The sequence below is a fragment of the Eptesicus fuscus genome, chromosome 17 (assembly GCF_027574615.1).
Source record: "Eptesicus fuscus isolate TK198812 chromosome 17, DD_ASM_mEF_20220401, whole genome shotgun sequence".
Lineage (NCBI taxonomy): Eukaryota > Metazoa > Chordata > Mammalia > Chiroptera > Vespertilionidae > Eptesicus > Eptesicus fuscus.
The window spans coordinates 49710161-49724387 of NC_072489.1; the positions used below are offsets into that span (position 1 = coordinate 49710161).

The 14227-nt window shown below is 47.9% G+C and overlaps 1 protein-coding gene across 1 annotated transcript in view; it reads left to right on the top strand.

Annotated features, from left to right (window-relative positions):
* RBM20 (RNA binding motif protein 20) overlaps positions 1 to 14227 on the top strand; it is a 186678-nt gene that overhangs the window by 153705 nt on the left and 18746 nt on the right. Inside the window, exons 7-9 of the mRNA XM_028149669.2 lie at positions 2223 to 2354; positions 8371 to 8450; positions 10121 to 10790. Of these exons, the coding sequence (XP_028005470.2) occupies positions 2223 to 2354; positions 8371 to 8450; positions 10121 to 10790 (882 nt within the window). The remainder of the gene's footprint in view (positions 1 to 2222; positions 2355 to 8370; positions 8451 to 10120; positions 10791 to 14227) is intronic.

Below are 14227 nucleotides of genomic sequence, written 5' to 3' on the forward strand. Positions count from 1 at the left end.
GCATAAAGAGGTATTGCACAGTTGGACTCCCATTGGTCTTAACCAACAAACAGAGGTGACATTTTGTTTCCCCTTGTTTCACCTTACCTTCTTGTGATGGTTACGGGCCTTTGTAAGTTGCCGAGAGGTGAGGAGGTGCTTTGGAATGAGGTGCTCAATAGCATAGAAAAGCTAACTGGCCCCCCAGATAGAAATCCAATCCCCTGAGCTAATGCTAGTCTTGCCTTCTAAGCTTCTCATAGCTGAGGGCCTGGATTTGGAGCCAGCCAGCAACTGACTTGGGAGCAAGAATTTTCACGGATCCTTGGTGTTACCCTCTGAGGCCCAATAAGTGGGAATTGATGGATGCCTGGAAAGTCTAGGAACTAAGGGAATGGACGGAGTCCTTGGGAGTCTGCATTTGTCTTCATTTCTAAAGTCAGAGAGAGAGTTTTACAGAGAATGATCAGAAATAGGAAATTTTGTATTTGGTTGTTAATAAGTATTTTTATTTTGTGAATCAGAGGAACAGGCATAAAAGAAATTCTTTTCTTAATTAAAGCATGAACCTTGGAGACTCAAAGCCACATCGGATCCCCAATGGTCTTCCTCCATCAGCCTGGGCTTAGATAGCTCACCTTGTCTCTTTGTTCCTACTTCTCACAATTCTATTTTGGGTAAATATCCAAAATTCAGCTTGTAAGAGCAGTGCAGTGAAGTCATTGAATTAATATTATTCACATTTGACAGGTGAGAGCTAGAGATGCTAAAATGTTTGCATGAACAAAGAGGCAATTCGAAAGCTGGGTGGCAGAATTTGAATAAAACTCTAAGTAATCTTGACTCCTAGTCTCCCACACTCTGCCAAAGACTGACAGCATGGAGAAAAGCATATCTCAATTAGACAACTAATGTGAGGGAAGGAGGAGGATGACTTTGTTCAAGGCAGTGGGAGAGTTGGCGTTCACAGTGAGGGCCCCCTTCTCACAGACCACTTCCTCCTCAACACTGAGGGACGAGATCGGTACAAACCAAACAAATCTAACAAATAATAATAATAATGATGAATTCCCCACAATAGCTACTGGGATAAACTGACAGGTCAGTCAAAACAGGCTATTTAGAAAGTCTCTATAGACACCAACTGAATGGAAAAGACCATTTCTTTGGTGTGTGTGTGTGTGTGTGTGTGTGTGTGTGTTATCACAACAGTTAAATAAAGAGGAAAGCTGCCATGGAAACATAACAGGGTTTTCCTCTCTCTTTAACTCACAAAGACATGACCTTCCTTTAAGCCTAGAGAGCCCCTGAATTTTTTAAATATATTTCTCTTTTCACAAAGAAAGTGAGAGCTCAATACTCAGGGCCTGTGCCTCTGTCTTCTGCCATTGCCACCGTTAATGGACAACTTTTGCAGGGATTGGCCTGAGTCCATTGTGCAGTAAATTAACTCTCCCCTGTGTCACCCCTTCCCCTGGGAAGCTGTTGGTAATGGACCCTTCCATTGCAGAGGGACTCCTGTGGCATGACGTAGCCCAGGATGGACATACATAATTAAGAAGAATGTTTGGTAACCATGGGGATCCGGAGAGGGGTCATCTTATAATGAGCTCTTTTGGGGAAGTTAATAAATAGGTCTCTTTGAGCAGATGGGATCAAAGAGAGCTCTTCCTTTGCTGTTTTATTTTTTATTTTTATTGAGGTATGAAATACATGCTCTAAAGTGCACTAGTCTAAGGGTACAACGCCATTAATTTTTTACATGTGTACACCCATGTAATTACCACCCAGGTCAAAATATGGAACATTTCCAGAACCTCAGGTTTCCTCATGTTCCCTTTCCTAGTCAGTACCCCACCCCACCCCACCCCACCCAGGCAGACCTTGAACTTCTAATACCATTGATTCGTTTTGTCTATTTTTATTTAGTTATTTATTTTTATTTCAGAGAGGAAAGGAGAGGGAGAGAAAGATAGATACATTAATGATGAGAGAGAATCATTGATTGGCTGCCACCTGCATGCCCCCTACTGGGGAATGAGCCCACAACCTGGGCATGTGCCCTGGCCGGGAATCGAACCATGACCTCCTGGTTCATAGATTGATGCTCAACCACTGAGTCACGCTAGCCAGGCTGTTTTGCCTATTCTTGAGCTCCATATACTTGGAATCATACCTTGTACTAAATTTAGTTTGAGACCATTCATGCCAAGTCCAATGTATGCCTTGCCATTCTTTCCTAGGCCTTTTTAGAGATGGCTTACACAGAAGCTGCTCAAGCCATGGTCCAGTATTACCAAGAAAAGTCTGCTATGATCAATGGGGAGAAGTTGCTCATTCGGATGTCTAAGAGATACAAGGAATTGCAGCTAAAGGTAAAGCATTCTCTTGTTCATTCAGTCATTCAATAAGCATCAGCTGAGTGTGTCCTCCTTGCCAGGCACGCTCCTAAGGAGAAGACAGGAAAGATGCAAAACTTACCCACTATCTTTGAGGATGTCACATGGGAAGGCAAAGCATTATAACATGACAAGGAATGTGCTTATGGATATAAGTACAGAGTGCAAAGGATTTCTTGAGGCAGGATGACTAACTACCCGGGACCCTCAGGGGATTTACAGGGGAAGTCTTGAAGGAGGTAGAAGTTCCAGGCATAAACCCTGAACATAACCTCCTTCTCCATCCATACAGGTCTTCAGTAACTTTCTTCCTCTGTCACCCTCCTTGATCTCTTATTCTCTCCTCCATCCTCTGTAGTTATGCCTTCAGCCCCATAGAAATCCTTCTGAGCTGCACATGACTGAATTGGCCACTGTCAGAACTCAGGGATGAATTCAGATAATTCCAAACAGGGCTTTTGTTTTTGTTTTAGCTTGTCCTACATTTGTCTTTTCTTTCTTTCTTCTTTTATTTTATTGTGAAATAAAACATACATAAAGAAAAGTGACTAATTAAGCATTACACAGTTTTAAATGCACTAATGGGTGAAATCCCTTAAGTCCCATAAAAGTCAAGAAATAGGACATTGATGGCACCCAAAGGCCCCTCATGCTCAACGCTTCCCTCTCCACTCCTGTGACTTTGAGGATCATCATTTCCTTCCTTTACCTTACAGTCCTGGTACCCAAGCAATGTGCCTTCCTTAACAAGTGTTGTTTAGTTTTACCTATTTTTGAACTTTATATGAATGGAATCATACTGTCTGTATTCTTTTATGTCTTGCTTCTTTCACTCAACATTATGCCATTCATGTTGGGTGTGTTTATTTTCATTGTTGTATCAATTTCTATTGTATGACTAAAGATTTATTTATCCATTCCACTGTTGATGGACATTTTGGATTGTTCCTAATTTTAGGGTATTAGGGACAATGAATGCTACTGTGAACATTCCCAAACACATTATCCTGTAAACACATACACCAATGTATAACTAAGGGTGTGTACATAACTAGGAGTGGACTTGCTGAATCACAGGCATCCATAGCCTCAAATTTGCTAGGTAATAGCAAGCTCTTTTAAAAATTAGTTGTTCCAAATTTACACTCCTGTTAGCAGTGTCTGAGAGTCTACATTCTTTTTGAAAAATATTTTTTTTTATTGGTTTTTAATTGATTTCAGAGAGGAAGGGAGAGGGAGATAGAAACATCAATGATGAGAAAGGATCATCTGCTGCCTTCTGCACAACCCCCACTGGGGATCAAGCCCGCAACCTGGGCATGTGCCCTGACTGGGAATCCACTGGTGACCTCTTTGTTCCTGGGTTGATGCTCAACCAGTGAGCCATCCCCGGCTGGGCGATGGTCCACATTCTTGCTAACATTTTATTTTATCTGACTTTTTAATTTTTGCCTGTCTGGAGAGAGTGTAATGGTTTGTCATGGTTTTGTTTTTTATTTTCCTAATTATCAATTGACATTGAGCACTTTTTTCATATGCTTACCGGCCGTGCCATTTGGATCTTCTCTGGTGGAAAGTTTCTTTTAAAGGCTTTTGCCCATGCTTTTCTCTTAGATGTGTCCTCTTAATGGTCTGCAGGATTTCACTAAACTAGAGCACTTTGTCCATTTGAATTTATTGTAATGAATGCTACCTTTGTGTTTAAATCTACCGCCTTAGTTTGTGCTTTCTGCGGTCCTATGTAATAGGGATTTTCCCCGTCACATCAGCTCATTCCACATCTACTTGGGGTCCATTTTGTTTAGGACCCACAGCCTTCAATCTGCTTTCATGGTTAAAGTCAGAGACAATGGCCGAGCGGCTGTTTCTGGCCAGGACTCGCCTTCTGACAAGTCCCTATATGTAGGTCGGGTATACATCAACCAGCCGACAAAGCCCTGATTCTGCTTTGCTTGCAGTCTTGCTTCTGAAGTTCCTTTGCCAACAGTTCTGTCAGAACCTGGCTTTATTTTTTTTCTGATTAATGAAAGCACATGGCTTTTCTCAGACAAGTGAAAGATCCCACCCCATTCTCCACCCAGCCAGAGTTCCCATTCTCCCCAGGGGCCTAAAGTTGAATTTCCATACTGAATTTCCAGTGGAGCTTTGGTCTCCAGATGAACTGTTCTATTAAGTTGTAATTAAGATTAATAGCAGTACTCAACTTCTTCAAGCCAGATACTGAGGCACCCCAGTACCTTACCAAGGGAGATAGTTTGGGGTGGTGCAGAAACCAGGGGTTAAAGAGGTCATGTGGTCCACTTACATTCAGCAGATGTGGAACCCACTGTGGGCAGGAAGTGGGCCAGCACCATGGGAGCAAGCTTGTGGAGGAGCTCACAGCCTGGTGGGAGGAAGAGCAGGTAAACACAGAGCCACCCACAGCCATGTGAGCTATGCCAGATGGAAGGGTGGTGGTGCCAACCTAGGCTCTGCCCCTTCCTGCTTTGACGAACTTGGACAAGTTGCTTCACCTCTGTGAGCCTCAGTTTCCAGATCAGTAAAGACGATATACTCTGAGTTCCTTGGTTAGGAGCATTTTTTTTTTTCATACATTGTCACTCTGAGTCTCACAATCCCTCTCTCCTGTGAGGTGTGCAGGGTGGATAATAACAGTCATTATAACTGTCCAGCAATAATAACAAGCGTACATACCTTTGATGGAGTCCTGGTACTCAAGCAATGTGCTGAGCACTTTACGTAAATACATTATCTCCTGTAATTCTGACATCAGCGTGGTCAAACCGGTATTATTACCTCAGTTTTACAGATGAGGAAACTGAAGCTCATAGAGTTTGGCAACTTGCCAAGACCATAGTTACTGGAAGAACCATCATTAAAACCTAGGACAGTTTTGGGTTTGCACTATCGCTGCATCTCTATATTGTGTTATTGAGATCTTCATAGTCCACATGAAAAATCAGAAATCAGGTGATTTTGTTATAGTCACGCGGGCAGTAAGCCGCAGGGGTAGTATTCTAACAGCTTCTCAAACTTCCACGCGGAGTTTGTTAAAATTTCTGTTCAGTAATTCAGGGGCAAGGCTGTGATCCTGCATTTCAAACAAGTTCCCAGGAGATGCCAGCGCAGCTGGACCTCAGCACTCTGAGCAGCAACGGTCTAGGACACATTGTTGTCTGACCTTTCATAAGGGCTTCCTGCTCCCCAAGCTGTCACACTGCCTCTGTGAGAAAGCAGCTCAAAGCATGTTTCAACTCCACAGCAATGCATGCATTATGGCCCCTAAGATGACATCAGCTAGGACCTTTCTCTGTAAGGAACAGAAAATTGTCTCAATTAAACATATTGACTAAAGTTTTCAAAACGTGGGGGGAATTTATTGGCTCGTGTAAATGAGAAGTCCAGGAGTAGCCCTGGCTGCAGGTATGGCTGGAATCAGGGCCCAAGTGATGGCATTAGGCCTTGGCTTCTCTCCATGCTGTGTCCTGCTCACTTGGCTTTGTTTTGGGGTCTCCCTGGGATGCCCCTGGCAGCCCCAGGCTCTCTCCTCTAGGTGGCGTGATGGCGTCATTGACTTCAGCAGCTCTGGCTTCTCGCCCTCCCATTTCCTTTAACAAGAGCGAGCCAGAGTTTCCCCCAGTGGCTCCCACAGAAGTCCCGAGAGGCACCCTGATCACCCAGGTCCCTTAGGATACGTGTCCTTCCTGGAACCAGTCTTCTGTGGTCAGGGGACGGCTGTGCTGGGATTGGTGAAGTCTCTGTCACCTGCTGCATCTTTGGAGCAGGGGTGGAGAGAGGGGAATGGCTACTGGGGAAGTAGACAGCAAAACACTATATCCATGCATATATCCAAACATGTCAGGGCCAGAGGAGCCACCACATGGGGTACCACGAGGGCTTGCAGAGGTGGAGGGAAGTTTGGATTGGTTTTGCTCCCCTAACCTTACTTTTTGCTCACCAGGCAAAGTGGAAGGGGAGAGAGAAGAGAGCTTAAGGTACTTGCCATCTCCTGTCTTGAATATTTCTTCATGCTGTAATCTTATCTCCCTACACACTCTTTGTAGGGAAGGTTCTAGTCCTTAGGGCATTTGGGGCAGAACCTGTCCCATAACAGGTGTCCAACAAGTGCATGGAATAAATGAGAAAGAGAAAATCTTTAGGAACACATAGAAAGTGTTTTTCTTCTTGCAGACCAGACAGGAAAACTGAATTATTTTCTGGTTTGTTCTATAGAGACGTCTCCAGAATCATAGCATCTTACATGCAGAAGGGAACTTGGGGTAATATAATCCAGTGTCTTCCAGAGACTGATCAGAAAGTTGTCAGGGCAGTTTGAAGGTCCTCTTGCCCAGAGTTCCCTCCCTGGCTTGAACATTTCGTATCCCTTTCCTGTGTTCCAGCCCTGACCTCTCTCCCCAAACCACAGGCACCTCCTCCTTCATTCTCTCCTTGACTTGTGTTTCCCTAACCCAACCCTCAGTCTCAACACTAACACAGATAAGCAGCCGCGTGCTGGAGGACTCAGAATTCTACCCCCGCTGGATCACGTACTCACCGCGTATCTCTGGCCCTGGTTTTCCCAGCTGTAAAATGAGATATATTAGCATACCTAACGTTCACGTAGCTCTGAGATTTCACAATTCTTTGTAAGACATGTAGAAAAACATCAAGGATTAAAAACAGCCATTGATTACATTTCTTAATAAAACTCTTTGTCAAAAGTTGACATTACAGACCAAGGGTTTTTTGATTTATTGAGATATAATCATATACCCTAAAATTCACCCTGCTCCATACATTTTAATGGAATGGATGGATTCTGTGTAGCCTATTGAAAGATGTGCTTGCATTTCTTTTGTGTCCATTAATTTATTTTTTAAATTGCTTATTTCTTTTTTATATAAATATTTTTTATTGATTTCAGAGAGGGAGAGAGGGAGAGAGAGAAACATCAGTGATGAGAGAGAATCATTGATTGGCTGTTTCTTGCATGCCCCACACTGGAGATTGAGCCCGCAACCCGGGCATATGCCCTTGACCAGAATTGGACCTGGGACCCTTCAGTCCACAGGCTGACTCTTTATCCACTGAGCCAAACTGGCTAGGGCTAATGGTTTATTTCTTATTATTTTGGTATTGTTTTCTGTTCTGGGTTTAGGAAAGGGCGTGGTTAGGATGTGGGGGCTGGGGTTGGTCCTGTCCTGGCACAGCCACCAAATAGTGATTTCTGAAATGGGTGGGGCCTTTGGGTGCTTGGCACCCTCAGCTGTGAATCCTGGCTCACAGCCTACGCTGCCCACCCCACGATTTAGGTTGAGCACCACGCTGTGGAGGAACACGCTGGAGTAAGGTACTGCATGGGTCATGGAAAGGATCTTGGAGTTGAAATGCCTATTGTCAATCCTGATTCTCTAACCATCTGTGACCTTGAACGTGTTCCTTGACCCAGCACAACTCCAGGAGTCACCATCTACCTGGACCACAGTGTGGCTGGTGACCCTGGAGCTGTGCAAGGAGAGCTCTGACTCCATCCCTCTGGGTCTCAGCTTCCACAAGTGTCAAATGTGGATGCTGCATTCAATGATCTTCAAGTCTCTTTACAAGTTACAATGCCTGCCTGCCCACCCCCACCCCCACCCCCCCCCCCGCCTCTCTCTCTCTCTCTCTTACTTTCCTTTACATCTCAGATATTTTCTTTTATTCAGGAAGGGGTGGGAGGCAGATGTGATGAACTGAGAGAGACTTTTCCCCAGCACATGAATGTGCTCCTTCCTCTCCCAGCTCAATGGACGCCAAATTCCCTCGACCACTCAGCCCACTAATGTTCAGCATTATGCTCCTACTCCTCCTCCCCTGGGTTATTGAACCTTTTTCTCCCCTAAAAGGCACTTTCCCCCATTGGTGGACTGGACCATGAACCCAAGTCCTACCTGCGTCCCTCTGGTGTTTGCAAGGCTGTCTCTGGTCTGATGACCTCTCTCGCTTTGTCTAGAAACCTGGGAAAAATGTGGCTGCCATCATCCAGGATATTCATTCCCAGAGGGAGAGGGACATGTTCCGGGAAGCAGACAGGTGAGGTCCTAGATCGCAGGGCATATGCTGGGCAGTTGGAACATTCTCCTGTTTCTCATTCTGAGGGTATTTGAGTCATGCCCTGCCCTTGCCCCTGCCCTGTCCATCAATCTCTCTGCGCCCTACCTTTCCATGTGCCCGATGGAACACAATAGTCAGAAGTGCTGCTCAGGCTAAATCTCAGGAAAATGCAAGATGCTAAGCTTCCTTCCAGCGGCTCCTCCTTTGTTAGAAAGGACTATAGGAGGGGCTCTTTGGTAATTGGCTCTTAGGGGAAGTCTATACTTTGCTAAAACAGCCTGAAAGTGTGTGTGTGTGTGTGTGTGTGTGTGTGTGTGTGTGTGTGTGTGTGTCTGCTAATTAGAGGCAGCTCTTGATTTTTGATGGCTAAATGTAGATGTAGGAGCAGGAGTAGAGATGACCCCCCTAAAAGCAGCTACATGACTCATCACTCTGAACATTGAATGCATTCAATTTTCCAACTTATTTCTCCCAACTGAAGTTGTGACCGCACAGAGCTGTGGCTACAAGTTTGCCACCGTCACTGCCCTACAAAGGGGGTCCCTGTAGAGAGCCAAGGTGGAGAGCAGCAGGAGTGGGCACCTGGCCTGCGTGCCTTGTGGTTCTCACCCAGGGTGGCCACAGATAGGTCCAGGCAGCCTAGCCTGGTCCTAGGGAGCCACATCTCAATGTCCCCTGCTCAGTGAGGGCCGCATGGTCTTCCTGGATTTGGGAACTAAATGAAAATTGCCCATGCTTTCAGAATATGGGGCTATGTGACTCAGTTTACCTGCTAAATAACCGTACTCACTGCATATCTCTGGCCCAGAGAGAGAGAGAGAGAAAGTAAGTGTGAGTGAGTATGTGTATGTGTATGTTTTTGTATGTAGCTGTTTAGGTTTGGGATTTTTGTTTGTTTTTTAAACCACAGTTATCTGGGTTTTTAAAAAACACGTGCAAAGCCATACTGTGCCATCTGCAGTTCTGTGGTGGGAGGGTGGGGGAGGGGTGACCTAGGAGACCTTGCTGGGAACCTTAGGCAGGTCCGGGTCCTTTTCTGTGTTTCAGTTTCCTCATCTGAAAAACGACCAGGTCAGTGCTCTAAGGTCCCTGCCAACCCCAAAATGCCTTCCTAGTTCTTCATTTTTGGAATCTCTGAGCCCACCCTCCCCTCCTCGCCCCCCAGCCATTAGCACCCTTATTCCATGCCCAGGATCTGAACAAATTGAGGTGAGAAATAAGGAAAACGGAGGCCTAGAGGTCCCCTTTATGCTGATAGAGGTGGAAGTGGGGGGAGTGGCTTCAGTCATTGAACCCGAGGGCCAGACAGCCTTGCCCACCAGGCCGGAGCAGGGCAACCTCGCACCCCTCTCTCCCCTCCCCCCCCACACCTGCACACCCATGGGAAAGCTGAGCTCATTTCCAAGAGGGAGAGAAATGGGGCTGAGCCAAACCAGCCTGATTATTCATCCCAGTTCCAGGAGCAGGATGGGCGAAGGGGCAGAGCTAGCGGGGCTGCGCTCAGGGAAAACCCCTGCTCCTAGAAGCCGGAGGGAGGAGGAGTCATGATAAAGAGCGTCTGGCTGATGGGGTTATGTGCACAGATGGGTTATCTGGGCAGGGTCTGGAGGGGTGCAGGTTCTAAACCCCCCTCCTTTGCTCCCTCACAGATACGGCCCTGAAAGGCCGAGGTCTCGCAGTCCTGTGAGCCGGTCACTGTCCCCGAGGTCCCACACGCCAAGCTTCACCTCCTGCAGCTCTTCCCACAGTCCTCTGGGCCCCTCGAGGGTTGACTGGGGCAATGGCCGGGACTCCTGGGAACACTCCCCCTACGCCAGGAGGGAGGAAGAGAGGGAGCCGGCCCCCTGGAGGGAGAACGGGGAGGACAAGAGGGACCGGACGGATGTGTGGGCACATGATCGCAAGCACTACCCTAGGCCACTGGACAAAGCCGAGTTAGAGGAGCGGCTCGAAGCAGGGAGGGGCCACCGAGAGAAGCACCCCAGGTCTGGGTCCCCCAACCCTCTCCACTCTGCATCAGGCTACAAGAGCCGGGAAGACGGCTACTACCGGAAAGAGCCCAAAGGCAAGTCGGACAAGTATCTGAAGCAGCAGCAGGATGCCCCCGGGCGGTCCAGGAGGAAAGACGAGGCCAGGCTGCGGGAGAGCAGACACCCCTACCCGGACGATGCGGCCAAGGAAGACGGGCTGGAGCCCAGGGTCACCAGGGCCCCCGAGAGCACCAAGTCGAAGCAGAGTGAGAAAACCAGAGCCAAGAGAGCCGACAAAGACCAAGAAGGAGCTGAGGACAGAAAAGAAAGCAGAATGGCAGAGAACGAGGTAATGATGTAATCTCCTCCCGGGGGAAGAGAGGCGGGTTCCCACGGGTAACAAAGGGACTACCAGGATGATCAACAGTTATTGAATGAATGAAACGCTTACTGAATGTTTACTCTGTGCCAGGCACTGTGTTTAAGACTTTTTCTCAATCAAGTCTTTTAATCCTCGCAGCAATCCTATGAGGTAGTAATATTTATGTTGTTATTATCCTAGATGAGAAACGGAGGCACAGAGAGCTTAAGTGAGTTGCCTAAGGACACACAGCCGGGAAATGGCAGAGCTGCAATTACACCTAGGTGACCAAATGCCATAGCACCTGCTGCCTTTCCTAGAAGTTAGGGAGGGACGGGATGCAAAGGCCTCTGTGTTCCTGTTTGTCCAGGGTGGAGCGCCCCGAGGTGTTTGCACCCACAGACTCTGCCAAGGGAGATTAGATCTTTGGTCCACTCTGTCTTGTCTCCTGCCCAAGGCACCTACCAGTCCTGGGACCGCGAAGGGAGGCGGTAAAGGAGAAGCAGCCACCACCCATGAATTATACGTGGTGTGTCTCTCTAGCCACTGTCCACCGTGTTTTGCTTCCGCTGTAATAAAAATGGGCAGCAGTTGGCTGGCGTCTGTCATCGAAGCGTCTGAAAGGCCTCATCACCTGCTGCGTGGCTTCAGTTCACCCAGTGGGTCAGCAGGAGGACTCTGGGTGCAAGGTTTATGTGCTAACTTGGCTTACACTTCCTTCTTGCCGGAACTACCTACGTTTCAGCAGGAGTGGGGCAGTGGGGGTTGAGGGGTCTCCACAGAGAACCCAGATTGGAATATCCCACGCGCCTATCTTCTAGTCTGACCCAGGAGGTGGTGGCAATGCTGAGCCCAAATAAGGAGCCCAGTTCTCAGCTCCATGCACACTGAAGAGTCACACTTTCGGCCAGCGCGTTAGCATGCCACTTTGCAGGTAGTGTGCTGGGTCCAGAGGGGAATAGGACACAGTCTGTGTGGAGGCAGAGACCACGGTCTAATGGTGGAAGCAGATGTACGGGAACCATTTGCAGACAGTGGAGCGGATGAGCTGCTCCGTGGGCAGTTAGCTCTGCACAGCGGAGTATACCTTTGAGCTGAGCATTGAAAGTGGGGGAAGAAAGTTCGGGAAGAAGCAAGGGCAAAAGTGAGCAAGACTGGCTGAAGAACCTGGAGATACTCCACATGACTGTATCTTTAGGGCATATTAAAGGATCGTGTTTTTACAAAGTAAAATCTTGGCTTCGTGCAAACATAAAACGAATGCGTGTCAGAGCTGCTATTTAAGTCATTAATGAATGAGGGAACCAGTAAGATGTAAAAGCCGGTTCCGAAGAGAAGGTAAAGATCAGGCAACAGGTAGAGGCAGTCAGGAATGTGGACACGGATTTGCTAACAGAGGCAAGCTGACCTCTTCCACGGGGAACCTGGGACCAGATAAAATTCCTTTGCATCTCTATGGGCAAGAATCGCTTGCACGACTCTCAGTTATCTGCATTCACAGGGTTGTAAAGCAGCTCAGTTTAAGTGCAAGTCCAGACTCTCACAGAACCAGATACCCAAAGGGTGTGCTGGCAAACGGCCCAGCATTCCATGGAAGGGACACCCGGTGATCTTTTTGCCCACTGCACGTTGCCACAATTGGTCCTGACTGGCCTAGCAGGGGGAATGTCAGGAGAGGAGACTAGGAAATGGGTAGAGGCGACGTGAAGGACCTCATGGGCCCCGCTGAGGGCTTGAACTGGATCCTGAGGACTTATGGACAAAAGTGGGTGTGTTTAAGAAGAGTGTACAGTCCTCCCTCAGTGTCCCTGGGGACTGGTTCCAGGACCCCTGCAGATAATAAGATCCCAGGATGCTGAAATCCCTTATATAAGACAGTGCAGTATTTGCATATAACCTATACATATCCTTCCATGAATTCTTAAATCATCTCTAGATTACTTACATAATACCTAATACAACGTAAATGCTATGTAGATAGTTGTTATACTTTGCACTTTAGGGAATAATGGCAAGAAAAGAAAGTCTGTACATGTTTAGTATAGATGCAACGATGCAGTATATGTCAACAACAACCTAACTTTAGTTTTGAGAATTTCTATCCGATGCGCAGATGAGGAACCTGCAGATAGAGGGCCAACCATATATACCTGGAGATGTCCAAGGTGTTGGAGACAGGTCAGTGACTCAAGAAAAGGCACCGAGGGGCCGAGAGCACGGGCTCATGCCTCCAGTCTGGAACCATCTGTCCCCACAGCAGAGGGGTGGAGCTGCCCCTTCACACTCCGACCCACACTTCTGAGACTCTTCTTTAGAGACTGTTTCTCCTGCTGTGTAGCCACTCTTCACTGGTTCGCACAACCCTTGCCCCCTTAAGGTGACACACATGGTAGGTCACCCTGAGAGCCCCTGATGCAGAAAAGATTCAGAAAGCCCCATGGGTTCCCCACAATTCTGTCCCTGTAATTAATCTGCCTCTCAGAGCCCTAGAGTGGGGTCAGTAGGGACTAGTAGGGGTCCCCAACAGACTTCTTCTGTGGGTCTGAAGCCAGGGGCCCACCACGCGGTGGTGGAATACTAGCAGAACAGAGCTTTCCTCGCTGATGTCCGCTCTATGTTGTGATCTTGAGAACAACCCAGATCCCCAACCGGGCCACCCAGGGCTCAGATTACAGACAGGAGGGGCTGGATTTGGGGATGAAGGCCACAGGGCTGAGGAGGTGTCCTTGCCTTTCTTCTAATATGCCAGGCACCTCCCACCACCAGGCGCACCCCTGAGTCCATGTGGGTCCCTCCTCACCTCTGCCTTTAGGCATTGTCACATCCCCACAAGTTTATCCTGGCCACTGCACCCAATCACATGACACACTTCTCTTCTTCTCTGCTTTCCTTTCCTTGGTAGCACCTATCTTATAACCGATCCCCTAACGCCTTTATTTATTTTATGTAGTGTCTGTATCCCCCCTCCCCCACCCCCACCTCCAAGTGTAATGCCCATGAGGGCAGGCATTTTTGTCTGCTGTGCTCACTGCTGTGTCCCTCGTCCCTAGGTTAGAGTGGGCGTTCAGTGCGTACCTGTTGAAGAAATGAATGACTGGACCTGGACTCTGGAAGCCAAGGCCTGGCTTCTGAGAACCAGGTCACACCCTGTTCTTCTCTCCCTCAATTTTCTTGGTTGTGAAATGGCATGATCACAAGGCTGTGGTAGGCCTTTAACGAGCGTGTGCTCATTAGAAACCCTCTGGGTCTCTGGAGAAGGGCCCGGGCTGGCAGCGCTGCTGTCTGTGCTCTCGGGGCCGAGGGTGGCCAGGTGCATGCAGGAGAGCCACCCTGACTGCGAGACCATAGGCAGGAGGAGAGAAAGCAAGGCCATGGCTGGAGAGACCGTGGGAAAGAAGCACTCCTCCACCTGCTGGGAGGGAGTC